This window comes from Cygnus atratus, chromosome 4 (assembly GCF_013377495.2).
Source record: "Cygnus atratus isolate AKBS03 ecotype Queensland, Australia chromosome 4, CAtr_DNAZoo_HiC_assembly, whole genome shotgun sequence".
NCBI classification, from domain to species: domain Eukaryota; kingdom Metazoa; phylum Chordata; class Aves; order Anseriformes; family Anatidae; genus Cygnus; species Cygnus atratus.
The window spans coordinates 44,772,222-44,798,198 of NC_066365.1; the positions used below are offsets into that span (position 1 = coordinate 44,772,222).

Consider the following 25,977-nt stretch of genomic DNA (forward strand, 5'->3'; position numbering starts at 1 on the left):
TAAAGTATCTGGCATGATATAATCCCTTCATCTTTGCTTCAAAGGATCATACTTCCTATTGCCATTTATAAGCATTATAGTGTTTGTGCATTAGCCTGCACAGAAAATCTTCAATCCCTTGCACAGGACAAGACGACAAAGCAACAGCAGTAAAAGCAGGCAAGCAAACCAAAAAACAAACAAACAAAAAAAAAAACACAGCCAAACAAACAATCCACCCCCCCAGCACTTTTGATCTGATATATTAGTGCATACACATTTTTTGTGCCACATACAATTAGAGATTGGCCTTCATTTACTTCTCAGCAACTGCCATATTATTCCAGGACCAAGAGCGACAGAACAAATCTAGGTCATTTGCTCACCAGATATTTGATATAGGTGTATTGTCATTTTGTTCCACCCTTTCACCTTCTCACTTCCTAGATGAAGTCAGTGCCCTTCTCTTGGGGCATGATAGCAAAAAATACATCCAGCCTAGCAATGATAAAAGATCTTAGGAAGACTGTAGTATGTTGACCTAGTCAGAAAACTGGTCATTCTTTGGATCATAACGTAGTCTCCACCACCAGACCTTTCATTACATTGCTGGGTTAATCAAGGTGTCTCGAATGAACCAAAAGGGTTTACAAAAATTTGTGTGTCACAAAAAGCATGATTAGCTTAATGCCAGGTAGCTACTCCTGTTTTATGACATCTGTTCTTTATGTGGCCATACTGTAAGTGAAGGAGATATGCTGGAAATGGAAGAAGTCAGTTACTTTCACAGCTCTTCACCTGATGAGAATAGAAAGGTGTCCTAAAGCCCAGCTGATCTCTTTTCAGCTGCACCAAGTCGAACACTTTGTCTTGGTGCAAAATTGTCATTTTTATGAAAGCAAAATGAAAGAACCTATTACAAAATTAACACATTTTTAGCACAATTACACAAGTCACTGGAAACTCTGATTATCATCTTTACCTGTATTATTATTATTATTCACTAAATCTTGTATCAGATGTCATGTTTATTATACCATCTAGCCAAAGATGTGCAAACTCTTTGAAGACATGCTTTTTGAAGGAGAATGTGAACCAAGAATAGCTGTAGGCCCCAGCTCTACATCATTTTCATTTCAGGCACCTTAGCATTAGTCTTAAAAATTGTAACTGTATTTTTTTTTTTGTTTAACAGAATGACAATGCAGAAAATGTAAATCAACACATAAAGAGTTTGCTGTGTACACCAATAAAAAATGGGAAAAAGAATAAGGTGATAGGTAGGTATCCTTACAAAAAGTATTTTTGTACTTGTCATAGCAATATTTCTGTGCTCCACAGTGAAGTCTCAGCAACGTGGAATCTAAACACAGGGGAAGAGACCCTTAATTATTATGCTTTCAACTAATAAGTCCATTGCAACCTTGCCTGTAAATTGCTTGCCTTACAAGTTACCAGCTACCTACAACTCTCCTGTGATATTTCATCATTTTTATAGCTTCATGCGTTTGATAGTTTTCTATAAGTAAAATTATTTTCACTGTTTCCTTTTCAGAGAGTCAGATTCCACTCTCACTGTTACAAGGCAGTGAAAGGAAGAGAAGATGTAAATCAGTAAATAAGCTCTGGGCTTTTAGGGAACAGAGGTGGTAGTAGTCTGAAAGTATAGCATGTGGGAAGGCAAGTGGGCTGTGCATACGGTGACAGTTTCTGCAAATAAGATTTGGCTACAGAAAGATTCATACATGAGAAGGCTAAGTGCTATGCAGTATTGGTGCTATGAATTGCCCTTTAGAGTTGCCTGCTTCTACCAGCAGATTGCATAGGAAGGCTACAGTCCTATTACAAGACACTAAGTTTAAAAGCCCAAATCTACCTAGCACAAATACCTCTGCAGCATCTCCTTTGCTTTTTATTGAACTTTTCTTCTTTTTTAAAGAATGCCCATAGTACCACTGGTTTCCTGTGGTAAAATTTTCACAAGTAATTCGATGTCACTTAGGCCCACATAGGCCTAGATCCTTATGGAAACTTAAAAGCCTATTTATTTATCTTTAGGTCCCTGAAAATATTTAGGTGGCCAGGGTCTGGATCCTCCAAGATGAAATAAATGCCTAAATTGTCTTGAGGATCTGGTCCTAACAATGCTTCAGGGAATAAGCTTAATGAGTTTTTAAGTCTTTCCATGAGTTTCAGATTCACCTTAGGCAAGAGGAGGATGATGCTTTTGAAAATTACCAGGTCCTCCCTGTCCCATGAAGAGTAGAATGCGTGTCAGCCTGCTATGCTGGCATCAGTAAGTTCCATGACCAAACAGAACATAAAATATATTAATTTCCAGATAGCAGTGTAAATCCAACTTTCTTAGCTATACAGAATTTGTCAAGAAAATGTTCCAAGATTGTATTTTTAAGGGTCTTCAAGTAATTGTGCTTGAGAATTATGGCAAAACCACATAATCAATGTATACAGTAAATACAAGATTCTTTTTCCATGAAGACAGCTCTTTTTTAATTCCTGAAGCAAAAAGAGAAGCATTGTCTTTACTAAATAGAGTTCTTTGAAATTTCTTCTTATATCAGCCTCCTCAATGCTTTCTTTTATTACTTTGTTTTCTGTATTTTACCAGACTCTAGAAGACCAGGATGAAAATTGAACTGTTGAGCTTTAATTAGATTTGCTTCACTATGCTGTTAACTACTGATAAAAGTTACATCAGATCTCATGTGGAGTTTTTCTATTGTTGTGTTTTTGTTTTTGTCTTTTTTCTGCGAAATTTCAAACAAAGTTTCAGTCAGGCAGCATTTTTAAGTGGGTTTTTCAAATCTGAGCAATTCTCAATGAGAAATGTTCTTCAAAGTCCTTTCAGGTTTCACAGCCCACCTAATGTTCAAATCTTTAACAGGGCAACATCAAAAACTTGTTTCAGGGACAATACTCATAGGTTCCTTTAACATACTGTATAAGAATATTTTGTCTCCCTTTTTTAAGATTAGTATACCCAAGACCAGAATTTGGAGAGTGGGGTGTGCAGAGGGGCAGTGAGGGTAGGAAAAACCATTCACAGTAAAACCAAGCAAATCTTACTCGAAGAGAGATAAAAAGATTTTTTTTTTTTTTTACTCTCCTGACTTGTACATTTTTCAGATTTGTGTTGAAAACTTTATAGAATCTTTCTGTGGTTTTGTAAGTACGGCCCAATAAAAGAAGTTTGATCACCTTTACTTCTAACATACGGACCCCTGAATGCTTCTGGGACCCCTGAATGCTTTTGAAAAATATTCCAGTTAAGAGTCTTAAATAGCACACGGCATATTTGCTGTAGTTTTCCCATTTTTTAAAAGGCATTTATGTGTATCCAAATGCTGTGCCTTTTAAGAATTCATTTGCACTTTTGGCTTATTCACTGTTGAATCCGACTCTTGTGTTTGTTACATCACAGTTGCTATGGAAATAATTATAAAGTCATAAACAGTACTAAACAGAGATTTGAAAGTGAGTTCCATGAGATTTTCCCTGGGTTTTATAAGTCAGCTTCTTTTTCCCAGGGAAGGTTAATCTTGTTCTTAGTGAATCCTTATTCTCCAAAATTATATATTTTTAATATCATTTAAGTATCTACTAATCCATTAAAGCAGCATCTTCTTTGCAATATTCAGATACCACAACCCCCTGCCTCAGTGGTTTACAACTGCAGTTGTAATCTTACTGATCTCTCTAGAGGAGACTCGGATACTAAAGTTCTTCAAACAGAACATCATTTGGAAATAGGATGGTGTTCATATAGTGTCACCAGACATTAAAATTTCTACATGCTAGGCCATCATTCTTCTAAAAACATAGTTTATACATGTGCAACATTCTTTTCCTTCTTTTTTCTGCTTACTGTAAAAGGGAAGATATAAACTAGCTCCCTTATAGACTTTTTTTTTAAATTAAAAACCATAATGATTTTTTTTAGTCTGTAAATGTAGAGTATTACAATCCTAGAATTACTTTCATATAAAAAATCATTAGCACTAATAAAACCTTAGAGTAACTGATTATGTTCACTGTTGATTCTACTGTTAAATAGTATTTGTTATAATTTCTTCCCTATCAATAAACAGAAAGCAAATCCGTCCTCCCTGACCTTATGGTGGCAAAGTGTAAAGCATTCAGATTCTATTCATATAGCCTATGTAAATGAGGAGTAGCTCTGCTAAAGCAAGAAAACCTGAAAGCTGGTAAACAGTGTTCTGGAAACATCATTAAATAGTTATCTTCTCCTTTGCTGGTTAAATACGTATTTAATAAATTACTGTTTCTGCTGCAAAATGTTCTTCATAAAATACATGGAATGTACAAACTGGTAAGCAATTACAGTTTATATCAAATGGAGAATACTGCATTTTCTCTTTTTTTTTTTTTACGAATTCTTAATTTGGAACTATGACTTTCACTGGGACAGTTATTTGCAACTGATCAGGAAAATATTAGCTTTTATCTTTAAAACTGCTAGTCCTTACGCTTATGAGAGTGAGAAAACGTTTGAACTTGCTTAAGACAATAGTCACTCTCACAGCAGTTAGGACAAAGACATGTTTTTATGATGCAGCTGCTTTAATTCATATTCTGATTTCTTAGCAAAAACTGCCATTTGCTAGGTGAAGCTAAATTGAGGTATATATGTGAATTTCCCTCTGCTTAAAACAAAGATTTAATCTGCAGGCTTGGTAGAAGTTACCTGTCAAACCTCTCAATGGCAAGTGCACAGAAAAGCCTGGCACTAAACAGCAGAAATTATTAACAAAAAATAAACAGATGCAATCATCAGCAATTTCGAAGTTAACAATCTGATTTCAATAGGATGCTTTTGGATGACTTCAGTAATCTTTGGAGCAGGCTGTAATCCAATCACATCCTCATGGAGTCAGCAAATGTATTTGAACTTCGAGCCTCAACTTGGCTATTTTCTGTTTAGTTCATTTATTTTTAAAAAATTCCAGTACTGACTCAAATAAGAAAGTGAAAACTCAGTGTACCAATGTTCTGACTTTCATAAATGTTCTTTTGGCATGATGACAAAAATTTAATTAGCCTCCAAAGGACAAATCGTCTTTAGGGATTAAATCAACCTAGAATACTATTAATAATAAAAGTCAGGATGAAAACTACCCTAGAATTTCACCCAAATTTTTGGCTTATAAATCCTAATAACTGCTTTTGGGTTTACCAAGTAATGTATGATATTTTAGTATTTATTCTGTAATACAGTGAACTCACTCTAATGAACTTTGGGATGAAAAAATCTGTAGCACTACAATGTGTCACTTTAATGTATATTGGTGGTTTGTACTGTAGGCTAAACAGTCTTAGACCTAATTTTTCCCTTGACGTATCATACCATAGATGGTATTTTGGCAATTCTCTGTATTACTTTAAATTTCTCTATCCTGACTTAGGGGTTTGCCAGCTTGTGAATAAGATGGAAGAAAACTCAGGCAAAATCAAGGCTTTCAACAGAAATGACGAAGAGTTCCTGGAAGCTTTTGTCATCTTTTGTGGCTTGGGGATCCAGAATACACAGATGTATGAAGCTGTAGAAAGAGCAATGGCCAAACAGATGGTGACATTAGAGGTAAGCTCAAAATCTAGGTGGTCTTAAATTGACACAAAACAGATCCTAACTTTCTCCAGACCTTGACTGTTCTACACAGAAGTGCAGCTACTCCCATGAATACTCAATAGAAATTGTTCTCCCCCATGAGAACAGCATTTGGCCTGCTGAGTTGCACAGGAATTTTTTTGCTGGTTTCCGTATCTGACAGCAGACTATTTCATTTGGTGTTGTATTTTAACTTTACTCATGAGATTTAGTGGTGAACTGAACACATCTTTTCCTCTACATGAAGCTACGCATTGGCAGCATAGCTGGTTTGTTCAGTTGCGTAGGAAGAGGAAATGGTTTGGGGGATTAGGGGCTTCCTTTTCTTGTCTGAGGTTTTCTGTGATGATTTTGGCTCAGTCCTTTAGACAAACTGGTTTGGGGAGTAACAGCAGCATTATTGTAGGTTTTCAGCAATTTCTTCGGAGTCGAAGACTCCATCAAACCATATCAAGATGAATGTCATCTGTCTAAGCCTTTGAATTGGTTACTGTTAAACTTAATAGCTAAAGAATGCTTTAGTCTGAGAAGCTGAATTACTCAGAGGTAATAGCTTGAGGCTGAAAGTGAAAAAATTGTAGACTTTGGATCTCCTAATATTCTTTATGTAAATAGAGTGTTTGCAGGTTTCCTAAAATGTGGGTTATGTACCCGGTAGCCTCTCTCTCAGATAAACCCATATTAAGTCACGTTAAATAGAAAGATGGTAAAATTATTGTCAAAATAATTTAAGTTCTTTAAAAAGAAGCTGCCAGTTTACCTGACAAATTAGCAATTCTCTCTCCTACTGTAGCACTTTATAAATAATATATGAAGTCCATACCTATAAATTCCATAGTGGGAAAAATATTATAGGTTAATATATAAATTGGCTTCTTTAAAAAAAAAAAAGTTATTCTTTAGATGCTAAAAAAAAAAATCCATAACATTTTCATGTCCTGTGTTCTCACAGCTAAAAAACATGAGCTTATTTTGTTAATTTAAAACAAACATATTTTCTTTCAGACTTTTCTGCCAAGTTTCATTTAAGGCAAAACTTTCTTTTATGTCTGAATAAACTCCTGAAAGGATTATTATGGCAACAATGTCAGGCTCGTAATTATAGCTGTTTCATGAATTATTTGTCTTTGAAAGTGGAGCATGAAAATTTTCCAAAGAGAAAATCAGAGTTCTTTGCTCATTTATAGGAACTATTTACATTTTCTTGGCCTAATTATCTCAAGAAGATTCTGTGCTGTGGGAGATCTGTAAAAGCTGCTTTTGGAGCTCCTTAAAACCGGAGCAGGCCCTGCATGGACACCAGATTTCATCAGCAAGTGCAACGCGATGCAGCTGCAGACTGAAAAATTCTGCTTTACTTAAAACCCTCCTTTTATCACATTGTTCTTTTGTTTGTTCTAAGGTCTCCTTTTCTCTTTAGGTTCTCTCATACCATGCTTCTGCTGCAGAGGAGGAAACGAGGGAGCTGCAGGTAACAGCGGTAATTGAATTTTTTACTATTACTTTAGAAATATTTCATTGATGTAACAAAGAAGGGCAGTCCTTTACACAGACATGAACCCTACACATGTGGAAGCACATTTTCCAGAAATAAAAATTATAGTGAAGTTAACATTACAATGTACAGGGAGCTGCAATTACCTGAAAGCGAGAAATATAAATAGACACTGACATACTGACTGCCATTGTCGTGAGCTTAAATGACAGCAGCTGTTGGTGCAATAATACTACCAACTCACAATGATCGAGTATTTCAGAAGCAAACTCTTGTGAATTTTTTTTTGGCAGCTAAGTCTGAATTTTGTATATTTTATATCTTTGGTATAGCTTTGTGGCCTAGGAACAGAATCAACAGCATGTGGCTGCTCTAATTTAAAGCCATAGCTTTCAAATACTTTTTAATTTGTGGACTTCTGAAAAGGTTAGATTGGAGGAGCAAAACCATACAGTTTCAACCTACTGACAATAGCTTTAGTTTTCTTCTTAATTACCCTATGATTACAGACCCTTGCCCTAAAAATCCACATGGTACAATCAGACAGTTAATATTCCTGCACTGTCTTTTAGTTGAATCAGTTAAGACTTCATTCCTAAAGCACGGAAAAGAGACCAATCCTGCTCTTTAAGTATCTGCTGTCAGCATGTACCCCTTCAGATATAGGATCATTGATCGTTGCTACCTTTTTTTTTTTTGACTCTGTACTCACAAAATAGAATACAATGAAATGTTGGAACTATCAACGTCTGTTTTTCTTTTTCTTTTTTTCCGAAGCTATTTGATGTTTCTGTGCACTGAGAAAGTTACCGATACTTGAATAGAGATGGGGCCAAGTGAATTTATAGATCAAGTCATTCATGTTAAAGACATCAGTTCACCTGTGCCTAATCTTAAGTTTTGAATAAGTATGACAAAGGCAGCACCTGCTACCCAAGTTGAAAAGCTAACCTTCTCACCTTAGATTCTCCTCTTAGTAATGGGAGAGAGACAGGTGATTCTAAAAATTAGTTCATAGCAAGAGTCTCTTTTAAGTAAGAATTCAGGGAAATATGTAAGTGTGGCGGTTCCTTTTGTATGCAGATGATTCTTTCCTTGAAATCTAACTTAAAATGTCAGCCAAGGGCAGGTGTAGAGACTTTTTTTTGGGGGGGTAAACAAAGGCTTTACAAGAACTTCTGTGAAATTGTTGTGCTAGTATTTCCCTCTAATTAAGAATAACCTCTACAGTATTACTCTGTGTTGACTATCTTCCTATTAACACTTCACAGTAAGATTTCAGTTTTGAAATCATCATGTGGAACACCTAACTAATACACCCACCTCGCCTGAAGTGATAGACAGATGTTGCTCAGAGTTTGTTCCAGGCGTCAGATTGTACAACGCTGATTTCATGTGTGCAGATGTGATCGAGGTGACATAGCAAGTCAGTACCCATAAACGAGGCCCTTACTGGTGGCTAAAGCTAATGCACTGCATATTACAACTTCTGTTCTACTACTGAGCATCAGCTGATGAATGGTGATTTACTTGGCTCCAGAATTCTTATATCAAGCCAGCCAAAATAGATTAAGGTGGTCATTCTGGATATAACTTTGTGTGATTTGCTTTGTTTTGCTTTAAAATAATCTGATAGAACAGATTTTTTCACTTTCACCATTGCATCTGCATAGCACCAGTGTCCTATTGCATCAGTCACTGCTTTTGGGCGTGGATACTGTCTGCAACCTGTGCTCTATAATACAAAGCAATTGAAACAAAGTAAAATTTTGTTTTGCTGCCACCCAATTACCACAATGATACCATATTTTCCTTAGCCTTCCTTTGGCTGCTAATGTATTTATGGAATTTGAGTTAGAAACTGGCTGGGTAGCCAGGCCCAAAGAGTCATAGTGAATGGAGTTAAATCCAGTTGGAGGCCGGTCACTAGTGGAGTCCCCCAGGGCTCAGTACTGGGGCCAGTTCTCTTTAATACCTTTATCGATGACCTGGATGAGGGGATCGAGTGCACCCTCAGTAAGTTTGCAAATGACACCAAGTTAGGTGCATGTGTCGGTCTGCTCAAGGGTAGGAAGGATCTGCAGGAGGATCTGGATAGGCTGGACCGATGGGCTGAGGCCAACTGTATGAAGTTCAACAAGGCCAAGTGCCGGGTCCTGCACCTGGGCCACAACAACCCCAAGCAGCGCTACAGGCTGGGAGATGAGTGGCTGGAAAGCTGCCTGGCAGAGAAGGACCTGGGAGTACTGGTTGATAGTTGGCTGAATATGAGCCAGCAGTGTGCTCAGGTGGCCAAGAAGGCCAACAGCATCCTGGCTTGTATAAGAAACAGTGTGGCCAGCAGGGCTAGGGAAGTGATTGTCCCCCTGTACTTGGCTCTGGTGAGGCCGCACCTCGAGTGCTGTGTTCAGTTTTGGGCCCCTTGCAACAAGAAGGACATGAAGGTGCTCGAGAGAGTCCAGAGAAGGGCGACGAAGCTGGTGAGGGGTCTGGAGAACAAGTCTCACGAGGAGCGGCTGAGGGAGCTGGGGTTGTTCAGCCTGGAGAAGAGGAGGCTCAGGGGCGACCTTATCGCTCTCTACAGGTACCTTAAAGGAGGCTGTAGCAAGGTGGGGGTTGGTCTATTCTCCCACGTGCCTGGTGACAGGACGAGGGGGAATGGGCTAAAGTTGCGTCAGGGGAGGTTTAGGTTGGATATTGGGAAGAACTTCTTTACTGAAAGGGTTCTTAGGCATTGGAATGGGCTGCCCAGGGAAGTGGTTGAGTCACCATCCCTGGAGGTCTTTAAAAGACATTTAGATGTAGAGCTTAGTGATATGGTTTAGTGGAGGACTTGTTAGTGTTAGGTCAGAGGTTGGACTCGGTGATCTTGGAGGTCTCTTCCAACCTAAATGATTCTGTGATTCTGTGAAACCATTTTTGCTGCCGTTCCCGACCATCACTAGTTCTAACTCAAGGTTAGCTTTGGTTTTCCCAGCTCCATCCTGGTATGCTTTGGTAATGTCCCTGCAGTGATCCCAAGTAGCTCATCCCCGCTTCCTCTCTGGGTACTGCATGTCTTCATTTGAGCAAACTGAGGAGTTCCCTGTCCATCCATAAGGGCCTTTTACCATCCTTGCTTTACTTCTTGCATGTCAGAATGGACTGTTCTTGTGCTTGAGCAGATTTGCCTTGAAGGTAATGCCTTGGCATATGAAATGAAGTTATAAGCTTTATCTGTAGGTTTTTCAATAATACAAGACATGTTTTCAAAACTATTTTTATACCTAACCAGGTAATGAAATGGAGTCACTAAATTATTTGCTATTCATTGCTACTAATACAATCCCTATAGTAAGCAATAGTAATTAGAAAGTCACAATTATGCAAAAAGGGGAAATAACTGGCACTCTTTCTTTTCTTGACTATGTCATGCTGTTTATAATTTTCCTGAGGTGGAGAAACTGAGCAAGAGGTTGTAGTTTGGTCAGTGCTTAAAGAACCACAGAATAGCTTAATAACTTGAAATTAAAATAGCTGATCAACTTTCAGGCTGCAAAATGGGCAGGCAGATAGCTCTACTGGCTTTGGTAAGTAGAAGGGGAAATATCTAATCCAGTTAAATAATCCTTGAATAGCTATAGAGTGCAGGTTTTTTAAGTGTCATCTGAAATTAAACTAATTATTGCTGGGAAAGACAGGAGATCAAGGAAGGGAAAGATAAACTACGAATGAAATTAGAATGCAGACATGAGAAGGTGTTCTGTTGAGCTACTACTGTGCTCTTTGAATTGTTTTTTGATTTTCCTCATGAAATATCAGGCTGCAGTTGCATTTTTTCAAAATTGTCATTAGATATCCTAAACGGCTGCATTACTTTCCACTGAGCATACAGGCTTGGTGGTTCTTTCCCATGCATGTGGGTGAAATACTACATGAGTCCAAACCAAAGGATGCAAAATTAGTGGTACAAAAAATATATATTAAAATGTTGGATTTTGTTCCTGTATAAATACTATTTTTCGTAATCTTTCATGTCTTTCCAATTGTGATGCACAGAAAAGATGATAGCAAACTTAGGTGAAATAGAGACTGGTACACTTAGCTATGGGGAGAGCTGATTTGCCTCCTACACGTAACAGTACTTTAGATTATAACACGTACTTTCTTTTCAGTGTGCCAGCCTTCTAGGATACAGTTCCCCATGCTGGAGAAATGTTTTGTCCTAGAATTACAAAGCAGAAAGATAAACACTTATTTCTTTAGCCATCCCAGTTTTACCTGATTTTCTTTTAAACCATATTGAAGTAAAACAACTGGAAAGAAGTAGTACTGAAAACTACACCTTTTTATTTACTGAAAAAAAATGATACTAATTTTACCTGATTCTAATCTATAACATAAGATATGTACGTGTTAACAAATTTAACATCTGTATTTTGAGGGGCAATCGATACATATACTCTAAATTTTATAACTAGAAAATGTAGAGCTGTGATATACAGAGATGTGTTGGAAGATTATTGATAATAGAAGTTACAGATTTTTAAAATTACAGTGTTGGGTTTTTTTGCGTGTCTGCTTCAGAATTTCAAAGCAAAGGTGTATAATTATACTCTAAATACACTAAAAACATCATTCAAGGGTTTTAAAGATTATCTGACCAGAGGTAAACCCTAATTTTTCAGGTTTTTAGCCCTGAGAAAGCTGTGGACAGGTTTTGGCTACTGCAGTGCTGAATGTGGATTCTGCTAGGAATTCTTTGTTCTAACAAGTCTACGGTGACATCTTTCCTCACCATTTTTAGAGAAACACCAACAGTTACAGATTTTGATGTCTGTACTTTCATAACAACAAACTACATTGCCTTATTTTCTCAATCTCCCAATTTCGTACGTACTCTTAGTTATAATTTCTCTTAGGTGACTTAGGTAACAGACTGTTTGACCCTGTAATCCTTTACTTATTCTCTTGATCTATGGAAAAAGTGTTTGTTAAATCTGAGAAGCAAATAAGACAATGTTAAAGAAGAAAGGCTAAGGAAAGATAAATGAGAAGTAATTATGAGGTTTCAGCATAACATGAAGGTAAAATTTAGTATCTCACTACTTCTCTGTTGAAAAAGCAGATAGTTATGTTATGATTTCTCTTTTCTTATGCTAAGTTTTATTCTCTTATTCTTCTCTAGGCTGCTGTAGTACCATCTGCACAGTCTCTCAACCTAACTGACTTCAACTTCAGCGATTTTGAGCTATCGGATTTTGAAACAACACTGTGTACAATTCGAATGTTCACAGACCTCAATCTGGTGCAGAATTTCCAAATGAAACATGAGGTATAAAAGCTGTCAGATGCTGCTTCACATAACGAGACAAATTAATTATTGGAAGATAGGAGAATATTGAAACAAGCCTACAGTATATAAATAATATAAGTGAAAAGATGTATTAAGGATTAGTTTCAGGCCATCTCAGGGCTATTATTACCAGAAACGGTGTAAAAGTCAGTAATGTGCCATAGTAAGAAAAAAGGGCAAATTTTTGTTCTTTACTGGCAGAGGAGTAGTGTTTAATGCCTATGGAGTAATTATATTGTAGCTCATATCTGAAGAGAGACACAGATACAAATTAATTTTAAAAAATTCTGGGGGAGAGAACTAACACTTTAGATTTAGGAAAGTTTGAATGATTAAGCTGATTTTCTCCAGAAAACAGAATATTGAGGAGGGAGATGTTAGTGACTTTTCAGTAAGTGAAAGACTGTTAAAAAGGGGGCAGTAGTGTAGGTTTTCTGTGTCCATATAAGGCTGCAAGAGAAGTAAATAGCTTAGTCTTTCCCCCACAAAAGATTAGATTAGATGTTAGGGGGGACTTTATATTTATGGAGATAGTAAAGACTGACATAGATTACTTAAGTGGACTGTGAAAATTCCACTGGAGGCTTTTACCAGTAGACTTAGTTGTAGATACGCATCTGTCCTTGGTGATCTAGACAGGTATTCTTATTTTGCCCTGGAGTTAGACTAGGTGATCTCTTAGGCCTCTTCCAGTCAATACACATGACTTCTATTAATAAAAACATTCATTTATAAATGCTTTAATTTTTGCTGTTTATATTTTTTTTTTGATAAAACCTCCAAAGCTTAGTATCAAAATGCAAGATTAATCTGGAGGACTCCATAGACAGATTAGTAAGGGAGAACAGGTATTTAATTTGTAGATCACCAGCTTACAGGACAATTTAGATGTGTAGAGTTTAAGGACAGAAAGCAGTACTATATTACCTAGTCTGATCTCTTGAATATCACAGTACTTAGTTTTACCTCCGTGGTAAGGCCAAGAACTTGTACTTCTTTAAGGGGTACGACCCAAAAGAGGAGAGAGGGTGTAACTTCTAGTTCAGGGTGGAGCAATTCTGCTGGGTTTGAAACAACAAAATAGCACCATGATAATAGACATATAGGTACGTATATCGGTAGAAGCAAGAGAGCATTAACAGCTTTGAAGCTGCACCTCTGTCTTCCCATACTAGAGCCAAAGAAAACTGGCAGTAGCAAAATACTTCTTATTTAACAGTGGAAAGGCACAGAATACTGCTGTTTTTGTCTGTGCATAATTGTTCATCTGGATGAGTGACACTGGGTTTTCATTTCTGCCACCTTTCACTAGGAACACTAAAAATCATCTTGAACAATCTAAGGCCAAGGTCCACAGCCAGCATTTAACGTATAGCAGTATGCCATACACCTTAAAACCAAGGGATCTGCTTTAGTACACATCCAGTTACTCTCTGGCCTTCATGCCTTTCACTTTCTTAAAAGTAAAGTATAACCCACAACTTGTAATACATTTCTGTAAAACATCCAGGGCGTACTTGCTTCCTTCATAAGAAAATACAACCCAGCAATATAGTAATTGCTATCTTTCTATCATACTTGCTTTCCAAAGTCCAAAACCACTTGTCTTTTGACAAGCTGATATGAGTGAAAAGCCACATGTTCATTATCAAAACAGCTTTTAAGAGAGTTCTGCAATTCAAAAATAAATGGTCTCTATGACATATGTTGTTACAAGCAAGCATTTTTTTCTCCCACTTAGCTCAATATAACTCAGTTTCTGAATTAACAACAGTTACTAACTAACATAACAGATACTAACATTTAGCCAGTAGTAATAAAAAACAAAACCGCAAGTGTTACATACTCAAGGAGAGGCTAAACTGGTGGTTGTAAGCACATTTTTATCTGTGTTCACAAGAATGACATACAAGTATGTTGTTATATTTGAACTTAATTGAGGTAAAAGGAAATTTTTCTGTATGAGAGTGTGCAAAACTATCTTGAGAAAGATTTGTTTTCCTAAAAATAATAAATTTTTAATATATTTACAGTTAACTATGTGATGCTGTTTCTTAAAGGTTCTCTGCAGATGGATTTTAAGCGTGAAGAAAAATTATCGGAAAAATGTTGCTTATCACAATTGGAGACATGCCTTTAATACAGCACAGTGCATGTTTGCAGCTTTAAAATCTGGTAAAATTCAGGTATGTTTTGCTGTTTGTAGTTTAAGAACCTTCTGGCTAACTTCTGTAATAATGCAGAGTTCCAATTGTCATGTTGCTAAGATGTTCATTCTTCTACAGGATCGCTAATGAAATCAAAAACTTCTGGCTTTAAGTGCTTGGTTTATTCAGCTGTTGTCATGTTGTTATGTATCCAGTTTCAGCTAAATCCTCTGGAAATGTTCAGGTGGATGCTCCTAATAGAAATATCTCAAATAAAGCATGTATAGCATTATATCTTTTTTAAAAGTCAATGCTTGTGCTGCAAGCAAATCCACAAGCTGTAGTAGAAAGGGACCAAAAGGACCACAAGAAAAGGAAATAGGTTTCATGATGCTTCCTTATAATCAGCATGTTTTGTTTGTTTGTTTGATTTTAAGTTCATACACAGAGCTGAATACAGCTGTAGACAAACAACAGGACATTTTTAGAGATAAAAATTTAAATGCTCATTTCAGTGCCTTTGAACAATATTTCAGCTTTCCCCCTAAAAGATTAACAATTTCAAAAACAGTCTAATCATTCTGTATTACAAATACTGAAGAGCCAGATGATCCCAAAAATAAGAAAAACTTGCATTCAAGACTTTTCCAAAATATGTTTTCAGGTTTACTTCTTATTTTTCTTGAAGAAAACAAGATGTTCCTGTTCATTTTGAATCAACATGTTTCTCAGCTGGATTACGGACAATTGTTACTACTAGGTTTATTAAGAGACAAAGGCAAAGACAGTCATACTCTTCCTAGTTAGAAAAGAGTGGGACATGGTAGATTTGCTCTGTGTGCAGTATGGCAATCTCAGATGCTTCTGATAGCTTGCTTGCTATTTTTGGAATCCTGTCAGTCTCCACTGCAATTTCCATAAATTGTTTTATTCCTAACTGCATTGGATTCACTCCACTCTCATTTTCATGTCCTAGATTCTGGACTCAGAAATTGCATTGAACATTAGTCTCTCAATTTCCTTTCATCTGAGAGGAAAAACAAGCAGTAGGATGCACATCTTCTTAAGAGAAACATAAAATCAGTCATTTCCAAACTGCTCTGACTAGACTAAGGACAGGCTGCGTTATCTAGAAAGCAGACACAATCCACAGAAGTTGTAACTGCTTGAAGAAAATCTGGATTTGGTTGTACACAGGGCACAGCCCCCCAGTGGCTGTGCTGTCACTAGCTGTTCTTCAAATTCCTATCCTGACTGTTGTGCCTGCTATTCTCAACCCATTAAAAAAAAATGCTGCATGAAAATTGTAGTTTTGTCCAGCCTGTTTCTCACATTTAAGTAAATTTTCTATTCATTTCTATTGAACAATATTCAAGGTATGAAATAGTCATGAAAGAGAAACTGTAACCTCTCCACTAATCTTTGCTGAAGCTCCAGAATAAGCTTTTAGTAATGAATCTGATGTTGTTGAATTTTGTTTTTAATGGGTTTTGAACTTCTGTTAATTTATTTGCCCAGTGATCAATGTAGAGCATGCCATTTTTCCCTTTTGATTATTCCAAGGACATTTGTATTTTTTCTGCTGATTTAGGGAATGTAGCCTAACTTCCTTGAGGTTATATAGGAGCTGAACTAAAAGTAATGGAGCCAGAACTAAAAAAATAATCACCCCAATGCTGTCTTTTTGCTGGCAGGTGACATTACACAAGTCACTTCCTCTTCTACATCAGATTCCTCATCACTAATATTGGGCTTGAGGATGTTAATTCTTTCTGAAAACTCATTGAGGCCTATGAAAATGATTATTACTGTGCACCACTTCAGAGATAACCCCTTACTGTTGGCACACAATTTTACGTCTGCGGCCTCTTTTGGCCAGAGCTTATCACCTATGTGGGTGAAGACAAGATGGCAGATATAAAACACATTGTGCAAAATAAATCCCTGTTGCAAAGGTAACTCACTTCTTGTATTTCTCTTTACATATAGAGCAAACTGACTGACTTAGAAACACTGGCTTTACTGATAGCAGCTCTAAGCCATGATTTGGATCACAGAGGAGTGAACAACTCTTACATACAAAGGTAAGTAGCCTGAAAAGTTAAATAAAAACAATTGAATACATAAAATCACAGAACTAAATTAAGTACAGTCTAATTGATTTGACAACGTGAGACTGTGCAAAGGAAGGTCTTTACATAGGAGTAAGTGCAAGAACAGCCTGAAACGTTCAAGGCCAAAGACACGTAACCTCGCTGAGCTAGCTAACTGCGATGGCAGATGACCTGAACTCTTCGGAGACTGTGCAGGGGCAGCATCTTCCTACTGCTGTTCCAGATGTCCCATCCCCCAGTTCCCACACAGAGATAGCAAAAGGTCCCAGCTTCTAAGCGACAGCATGACAAAAACGTGCAGCTTTTCAGATTGCTTGCTGCCCAGCCAGCTGTTCCCCGTCTAGCCTGGGCCAGCCCAGAGCTGAGCTGTGCAGTCGTCCTGATGACACAGAGCAGTCACCGCACCATTTTGGACTCGGATCATTTCACCCATGATTTAGCCATGGTTTTCCAGAATTCAAAGTTGATTTGGATAGGATACATATTTAAAACCACATTACAAATTTATGATTGGTTGGCATTATTTTGGGTTATCTGTACTCTAACTTTGATCAAGTCTGAATTTACAGAAAAGCCTTTACAAAGCAAAAAGGCAAGATATATTTTAAAGCCTTGAAACAAAATATTTCACTAAATAATTAAACTAAACAATATATTTCAAATTGAAGTTAGCAAAATAAAATCATCTGAACTCTTTTGAAATTATCCATATTTTAATTTTTAACAAAAAGAATATAATTTATTAATAGTTTCAGATCTGCACAAAATGTGTTTTTCAGTGAATTTAGTATTCACTTCAAATAACACTATACAATTCTTTGATTGAATAAATAGCTTGACTTAAAACATGATATCATGTTATTCATGTGATATGGCAATGTGTCCTGCTCTGACCAGAGATGGGGAAAAGTTACCCAGAAACGTATACTTGTATCTTTTTCTGGCAGAGCTGGAGAGTAGTTTTGAAGCTGCTTTTGGCAGAAGTGGTCAGCTGTTCTCGCTGTGTGTAAAGTAAGATATTAGAGGAGGAAAAGTTTGTTTCAGGCAGAGAATACTGAAAGGCGGAAAATAAGTAAGCTGAAGGAGAGCTCCTGCCTTTCAGATACATGTCAAAAATAACACTAAGACCAATGGGTAAAGCAAAAAAAAAAAAAAAAAAAAAAAGCCACAAAATTGAAAGAGTAACCTTTTTGTAGTTCCCTAATAGGGGAATCCAGCAGTAACTTGTAGCCTTGCAGTGATTAGAACTGGTTAGTTATTTTTTGCTTTATTTATTTAAAAATAAATTTCCTGGAAGACATCTGGAGATGCGTCATCTCCTCTCAAAAATGTCCTGGGAAAGTGTCATAGACAGCAAAATTTAACATTCATACATGCTGTAAAGCAGAAACGATTACAGCTGAATTCTTTTTCAACAAAACAGTTCCATGAATTTTGTTTTTAAATTCCACACACAAATTAAATGAAAAGCAATTTTTTCTAGAAAAGGATCCCTTTTGTTTGTTCTTGGAAGCAGAGCAAGTGGGGACTTGGCATATTTTTTTTTTTTTTTTTTAAGCAACAGAGTTTCAAAAATTAAAATGGTCCTGGTAGCAGAAATTACAGGAAATGAACTGTTTAAAGGTCTTTTGTAGATATGCAGAGGTTTTGTTTTCTTTTTTTTTTTTCAAACCCACATGTAAAGTAGGCAAGCACAGAGTAAGAAAACTGCATAACCAAACCACTGTGTTCTGAAAGCAGTGGTGTCCTTTGCCCTGGCTTGGTGGTTTAACAAAAATGCTGTGTAGTACAGAACTAGGAACTTGAGTTTATTTCCAGCACTTGTGTCTTCCCAGACAATCAGGGTCTGTAAGTACTGAGCAAGCTCTAGTTTGGTGCACTACTTGGGAAGATAACGTAAGATTTTTCTCACATATTTCTCTCTTCGATCAAGATAAACTACAGGGACATAGCATGCATCCCATTTAACTCAATGGGAATTTCACTCAGCGTGCATTGGCACAGTCCTACAATTTGTCTTCTAACAGAAACACGCAAGCATATTTGCTGTATATTTTCCTCTTGCAGTGGTCTCAGAGGAGGTGCTGGGCAGCCAGCCCATAATCCCCAGGGACTTGCATCCTTTAATCTCCCTTTGTGCGTTTTTGTTTGTCTTTCCATCTTTCTCTCCACATTTCTGTGCTTCTGAAATCCCTGGAGGCTCTTCTCATGGCTTTTGAGTTTCTGTGTGCATGTACTTTACACAGGGACTCAACCCTGCAACCACTTAGTCATGTGAATGATTCTTAACCATATCAAAAGTCTTATGGAACTGTACACTAAAACAGAATTTCTCACGTGATTAAGCATTTGTAGGTCAGATTATAATTAGAGTAATATTTTCAGGATAAGCAGCAAAACAGACTTCCAAGAGAATCTTGTTTTAGTTAAAGATATGAGATAACCAATGTGGGAACTGGGTTTGAAAATGAAGATAGAGTAGCAAAAGCTAAGAAAGTTATGCAATGAGGAAGAGGGGAAAATAAGAAATCCTCAGAGGAGGAATTTTATGTATTTTGTCTAAAGCTACTCAAACAGTAATTATTTTTTTTTCTAGACTAAACTTTAAATTCTGTATCCATGCACTTGGTTTTATGCTGTTTTTCCACTGCCTGTAGTACAACTGACATCTTGTTTCCCTTTTGGATTTTGCCCTGGACAAAGGGAAGGTAATGATACTGCAGTAGTTTGGTCATGAGAATGGTGACGAAGTATCAGTACACTTGCTAGCCCGATAGGAAATTATCTGCTCAACTTTTGGAGGCCTGCACCAGAGTCCATTGAGGCCAGCAGGAACTTACCCATTGACATCTGTGGGCTTTAGATCAGGTCTGCTTTATTACTTGCAAGTTCAGTATATATGATGAAATATGCCAGGCAGGTGTGCAAAATGAACAGAAACCGAAACTCACTTATATTCTGTTGGTGAAGAAACCTTTCTTGTTGCTTTTCCTTTTTGTGGAAGAACTCTGACCCCTTTACAAGACCTCGTTTTACATTCTCACTCCTTGTGTGCAGCTGGTCTCTACAGGTAACAGAAGGCAGAAAACTGGAGTTGTCAGTGCTCTAAGTAACAGTGTTGTCTTTTTATCTGTACTCCTGCATCTTTCCAAATATATTCATTTTGTTAGCCAGTCATACAGAAGGGGGAAAGGAACTGGTTAAAAACAAGCATTGGTGGGTGGGGATGAACGGATAATAGTAAGAGGACATTAAAAAGGAAATTATTTCTGGATGAGCATTATGTTTAATTTAATTTCTCCATCTGATTGGTGTTTTTGCTCTTCAGAAGTGAACATCCACTGGCTCAACTCTATTGCCACTCTATCATGGAGCATCACCATTTCGATCAATGCCTGATGATCCTGAATAGTCCAGTGAGTGCCTCGTTTTTGTGTATGCTGAAAGGAAACCATTCCCGATTTTACTTTTTATTTTTAGCTTTTGGATAAATTCCCGCTCTTATACATTCCTAAAGTGATCTGTATTCCTTTTCGGGTAAAGAAAACAAATGCAGCAGTTTTGAGATCACAGTTCCATTTCTGAGGGCCACCAAACCTTTCCAACTGTTGCCTGATAAGGGAATTCTTGCTAATATCCTTGAATACCTGCCTCATTCGACCAAAGGAAACAAAAAGCTTTGTTGCCATTTTCATGACCTCTTATGAACCACCAAACAAACCCAAGTTCTTGCTTTCATTTCAAAAAACATTCCGGCCTACACATACACAGAGCAGTCCTGATGAGACCAAACCAAACACTGCTTGATGTTTACATTCCAAAGTGAAGCCAAACTTAAGCTAAGTAAATATGCAAATAAAGCTACATTCTTCTTCTATTATTAACTAATTCTAAGACCAGTTATTCATCATGCATGATCATTTCAAAGCTGTGTATCTCCAATGTTCATTTCATATCACAGGTGTGATACTTCTGGCATCCTTTGTATTGCAATGATCCTCTCCTGTTCAGACAGGAAAATATGGAAAAATGTGGAGGCAAGTTGCCATGTCACCAACTATGTAGTGCTTTGGTTTGACAATGGGCTGCTGATCTTGTCTTTCTATGTACTAGCTTGTTATTTATGTTGCTTCGTGAAAGGGGAGAGTTTTAATTTACGTGAGGCGTATAGGCAGATAGTGGAACCCGTTACCATTCCTGTGCTTAAGGGAAGGGGGAGGGAAAAGGAAAGAGAAATGCTCTGATACAACTGATGGCAAATTTATTTTTTATGAATGAAAGGGACTTAAAGGCTTTGCTGTTGCTCTGCCTGCAGTTTCATTTTGTAAAAGTCAGTTATGACGCTGTGCTGAACAGCTTTCTTTCTGCCATTACTCAAGAAGACTGGAATTTTTATTTTTAAATTGGGGAATCCTCAAAAGGAAGCAGATAAAAGAATGACAGCAGATACCAATAAGCAACTTGGAATGATTCAATATCTAAGACAGATTTTAGCAAACCGGTGTGTTGTTGCCTGTTTTACCACTAACACTGATTTATTTTTTTGTTTTTGTTTTTTTGTTTGTTTTGTAAAGGGAAATCAGATTCTCAGCAGCCTTTCCATCGAGGAATACAAGGCCACACTGAAAATGATAAAACAAGCCATTCTAGCCACAGACCTAGCACTATACATAAAGTAAGTCACAGGCAAGTTTGGCTGTGTAGTCACTGCTTGATATTTGTGTTGTGTCAGCACACTGTAAAATCTTTTAACTTCTTTTAAAGGAGGAGAGGAGAATTTTTTGAACTTCTAAGGAAGAAGCAATTTAATTGGGAAGATCCTATGCAGAAGGAGCTATTTTTGTAAGTAAATGCAGAATGATTATAAAAGCCAATTAATATTAGGTGCCCAATTTTCCATGCCATGTTGTTGTGAACTACATTAAAACCAGCAGATCTATGTGCTCTGGGTGTGTACAAACTGGTACAGGTGACACAGGTTGCTCTGTGGGTGTGAATTACCAAGCCTGCAGCCTATAATAAATTTTGTTAAGTAGCATGTGGAGTTACAGAAGCATTTCTATTCTATAGGATTCCTATCTAAGTACCATGTTCTTTTGCTGTGGATACTTCATACTTAATTGAATTGTTGAAACCCATAACTAAAGATTCAGGACTGGAAGTTCGTTTTAAACGGATTCTTTACTGGAAGTGGAAATATATATATAAAAAAATAATAGAAAGACACTTTGTAATGCACAGCTAGAGAAAAGCGGGTTTACCTAGGCTGTCTCAGAAAGGAAGACTGTCCTATTTCAAATTCAGTGCCTTTAAAAACCTGTCTCATTTAGTCACATTCATGTCTTTTTCTGTTTCAGTCCTTGACCCTCATACTGTTGATAAAGATAGTAGTCACTGTTAATGAGAGGAATAAATCATTGGATCACAGAATTATTCCAAGTTGGAAGGGACCCTCAGGGATCATTGAGTCCAACCCCTGATTCCACACAGCGCCACCTAAAAATCAAACCCTGTGTCTGAGAGCATTGTCCAAAAGCTTCTTGAACTCCGCCAGGCTCAGTGCTGTGCCCACTGCCCTGAACAGACTGTCCCAGCTCCATGCCGTTCACTTGGGTCCTGTCGCTGTCCCCAGAGAGCAGAGCTCAGCGCCTGCCCCTCTGCTCCGTTCGTGAGGGAGCTGCAGGCCGCCGTGAGGCCTCCCCTCAGCCTGCTCTGCTCTGGGCTGAACAAACCAAGCGACCTCAGCTGCTCCTCACACATCTTCCCCTCCAGACCCTTCACCATCTTTGTAGCCCTCCTTTGGATGCTTTCTAATAGTTTTATGTCCTTCTTATGTTATGGTACCCAAAACCACATGCAGTGCTCGAGGTGAGGCCACACCAGCGCAGAGCAGGACAATCCCTTCCCTCACCCCGCTAGCAGTGCTGAGCCTGATGCATCCCAGGGTATGGTTGGTCCTTTTGGCTGCCAGGAATAAATGCGCTGTCTGTCCAGCCGCAAAATAGAATGAAACAGTTCATTTGATGTGAATCCACCAAAAGAGTTAGTAGAGACTTGCTCATTTCCATGTGCTTATTTCACACAGGTGAAAGGGTCTACCACATCAGCAAGCCTTGGACATCTTTATAACTTTGCTTTAATTTCACTTGTTTTTCTGACTTTTGATTTCCTTGAAATTGGATGTTCTATTTACTAATCACTTGGCTTGGTGTCTACATAAATTTCACAATATAGTAATTCATAATTTCTTTTTTTTTTTATAGAGCAATGCTGATGACTGCTTGTGATTTATCAGCCATAACCAAACCATGGCCAGTTCAGCAACGGGTATATGCTTAATTTTAAGACTTCCTAAATACAAACTCTGCATGACGTCTTCTGCTTCCTCCATCCAACCTGTATTGCAAAGGCAAGGGTGGAACACAGAGCCTTAGGAAGCAGTCCTTCAAAGTGCTAAATGTGGATTGAAGACTTTCTCAGGTCTTTGCAGCAAGATCTGTGCATTTAGCTATGACAGCCTGTTAGTAGGTTAGTCTGAAGGTGAATTGTGAATCTCTGTTTTTATGTAACATTTCAGTGTTACTACAAGGTAGTCAACTGATACAACAGTATTTAGTATCAGCTGGCCTTTCTCTATGTGGATCACTCCAGCTGTTACCACTGGTAAGACACTTTTTGTGCCATTTTATCCAAGTTACTTTGTCAGAGTAATCATCAGAGTAAGTATCAGCAGGTGCCATGTGTTTCTTCTGTGCACAGACGCATGTAAAGAAATCTAAAGGCTAGCTGTTATGTTGAAGATTTTCATTATGGGGAATCCCAATCTGATATATCCTAAGGAGACATAGAAAACTCAGGAAACAGTTTTGATCATACGTAGCAAGCAAACTTTTATAGCTCTCCATGTGTGAAATCTCTTGCAGATTGCTGAGCTTGTAGCTACTGAGTTCTTTGATCAGGGTGATAAAGAGCGGAAGGAACTCAACATAGAACCAACAGTAAGTGGAAGATCATATAGAATCACCTCTCTTTAAATGGCTTCTACAAATAGCACCTCACTTGCCTTTTAAAAGCCACCATTTCTGTCAGTGAGCAGAATTCAGGACCAACTCCTTCCCTGTCTTCCTGGCAGTCAGTTTTCTTCTGTGGTTCCCAGACACCAACATTATGTCATTATCTTTGAGCCAGAAGAACAGATAGCATTATCTCTTCTAAATCAGTATTATTAAATTGTCTAGGAAGTACATTCCTAAATTGGTACGTATTTGCAGCCTGTCCTAAATAAATACGCTTTTCTATTCCTCTAGCTCTGTCAGTCCAAAGACAACCTTCTAAGGCTAGTCATGCAGTCAAATTACCTGCATTATAACAAGTACTGATGCCTCGCTGTGTTGAGCTTTATGTGTTTTAAAGGTGCTGCTTTTTAATTTCAGACCCTTTGTTTTTGTTTACGTTTAAATGCATTTAAAGATGAGAGCTTATTAAACATAGAACTTGCTTACTTCTTATTTGCAGGATTTAATGAACAGAGAGAAGAAAAACAAAATTCCAAGCATGCAGGTTGGATTCATTGACGCTGTTTGTTTGCAGCTGTATGAGGTATGGTGCCTTAGAACTGGAAATATCTAAAACCAGAACTGCTCAGTGTACCTTCTAATAGTTGCAGATATAAAATTGGAGCCAAATTTGTTGTAGTACCCAAGTTAGAAAGAAAAAAAAGACATATATATATATATATATATATATATATATATATATATATATATAAAATTGACTGCAATATCCAGTTGGAGAAATGATTATTTTAGTATTTACCATTAATGGTATGTTTGGTTGATTAATGTATTTTGTTTTATTTTTTTTTAAATCCAGTAGTAATTGCTGTGTTCTGTGAACTGGTATTAGATCCCTGGGTTTTATTTTGGATTCTGCCAGTGAGCTGCTGTGATCATTAGGAAAAGACAAAAACGTCTAATGCTTTGCTATCTGTGGAAAGAATGGTATCTATGTACTGCACTGATAAAGAGTGTTGTTTAAAAGTTCTGTAGCATTCAGAATTTTTCATGCAAAAGGTGATATATGATACATATAAGAAATTCACCTGAGTTCAAAATTTCCCATCCATTTTTTTCTCTCTCATCACACACAAAAGCAGTGCATGAGAGCATTCATTAAAATGTTTTTCATCCTGGTCACAAACTGCATAAGTAAATACTTGGTCAGATAAAATGTGAAACAAATTATAATTCCTAACTTTTTTAAACCAGTAAAGCACTAGAGTGAAAGCTTGTCCACTGAGACTGTAGCAAGTGTTTTACAGGCAATGAGGTAAAAAAAAAAAAAAAAAAAAAAAAGTGAGGAACAAATAGTCTAGCTCTAAGTTTAACCTTCCAATGGGAGGACGAAGGTGATTATTCAGCTTTTTCCCTTTTACATAGTAAGTCCTTCTAAAAAGAATCCACATCCACCAATTGGAAGAACACAAAGGTAGAGGAAGGAGGGAACTACTAGCTGCTGCCCCCTGTATGTTTCTGTGCTGTAAAAACGTTGTCAGGAAAATAAGGCAGCCTTTGCTGGGAAGCCTCAGAAAGCTGTCTCCAGTAGCAGCTAAGCTGCTGAAAGAAGACTAAGTAGCTGAGCAAAGGTACACACTATACAGATAAAAAATTCTTTGAATAGGATATCGGAACACGTTTGAATGTCCACAGCTCCAGAGACTGTGTAACTGTGCTTTATTTGCTGGGGGGAGCTTTACTCTCCCATTTATGAAAAGATCAGAAAACATTCAGTTATTTACTCTGAAGTATGCACTGCATCTCACATCAACAGTTACCAAATAATATTAGTACAAATTGTACCTAGGTCTTGTACAGTTCCTGCAAGGAAATGAGGTGTGTGAGTAATTACTAGTGACTTAGTCCCTGCTTTGTAACTGCAGCTTTGTTATGCTGCAGTGAAGACAATCTAATTCCTGGTTGGCAGCCAAGAGCACCTACAAATGTTAGGAGTCTTCTCCTTTCTCTTTAATTGGGGAAGAAAGAATGAGATGCCATGCATACAGGAGGGGCTATAAGCATGTACATGTTGCCTCTTACAGCCTTCCGCTTATCACTCCTATTTTTCATCCTGTCTCAAAGTCTGTCCTGAACAGGAATGACACATAGCAAGCTGGCAGCATCTGGGACTTTATATAGGCTCAGAGTAGCCAGCATGTGTCCAAACCGGAGAGATAAGTGAGCGTGACTTATCTGCAAGGGCAG

General features: G+C 37.5%; 1 protein-coding gene across 7 annotated transcripts in view; it reads left to right on the forward strand.

Annotated features, from left to right (window-relative positions):
- The window catches only part of PDE5A (phosphodiesterase 5A), a 66,223-nt gene that overhangs the window by 33,158 nt on the left and 7,088 nt on the right, over positions 1 to 25,977 (forward strand). For 4 of the 7 annotated variants that reach the window (XM_035552535.2, XM_035552561.2, XM_035552552.1 and 1 more), the window contains exons 9-20: positions 1,175 to 1,259; positions 5,424 to 5,599; positions 7,047 to 7,106; positions 12,289 to 12,435; positions 14,517 to 14,642; positions 16,593 to 16,687; positions 20,046 to 20,133; positions 21,292 to 21,392; positions 21,482 to 21,559; positions 22,981 to 23,044; positions 23,641 to 23,715; positions 24,233 to 24,316. In XM_035552535.2, coding sequence (XP_035408428.1) covers positions 1,175 to 1,259; positions 5,424 to 5,599; positions 7,047 to 7,106; positions 12,289 to 12,435; positions 14,517 to 14,642; positions 16,593 to 16,687; positions 20,046 to 20,133; positions 21,292 to 21,392; positions 21,482 to 21,559; positions 22,981 to 23,044; positions 23,641 to 23,715; positions 24,233 to 24,316 — 1,179 coding nt within the window. The remainder of the gene's footprint in view (positions 1 to 1,174; positions 1,260 to 5,423; positions 5,600 to 7,046; positions 7,107 to 12,288; positions 12,436 to 14,516; positions 14,643 to 16,592; positions 16,688 to 20,045; positions 20,134 to 21,291; positions 21,393 to 21,481; positions 21,560 to 22,980; positions 23,045 to 23,640; positions 23,716 to 24,232; positions 24,317 to 25,977) is intronic. The other 3 variants (XM_035552542.2, XM_035552581.2, XM_035552592.2) reach the window with 3 other exon arrangements.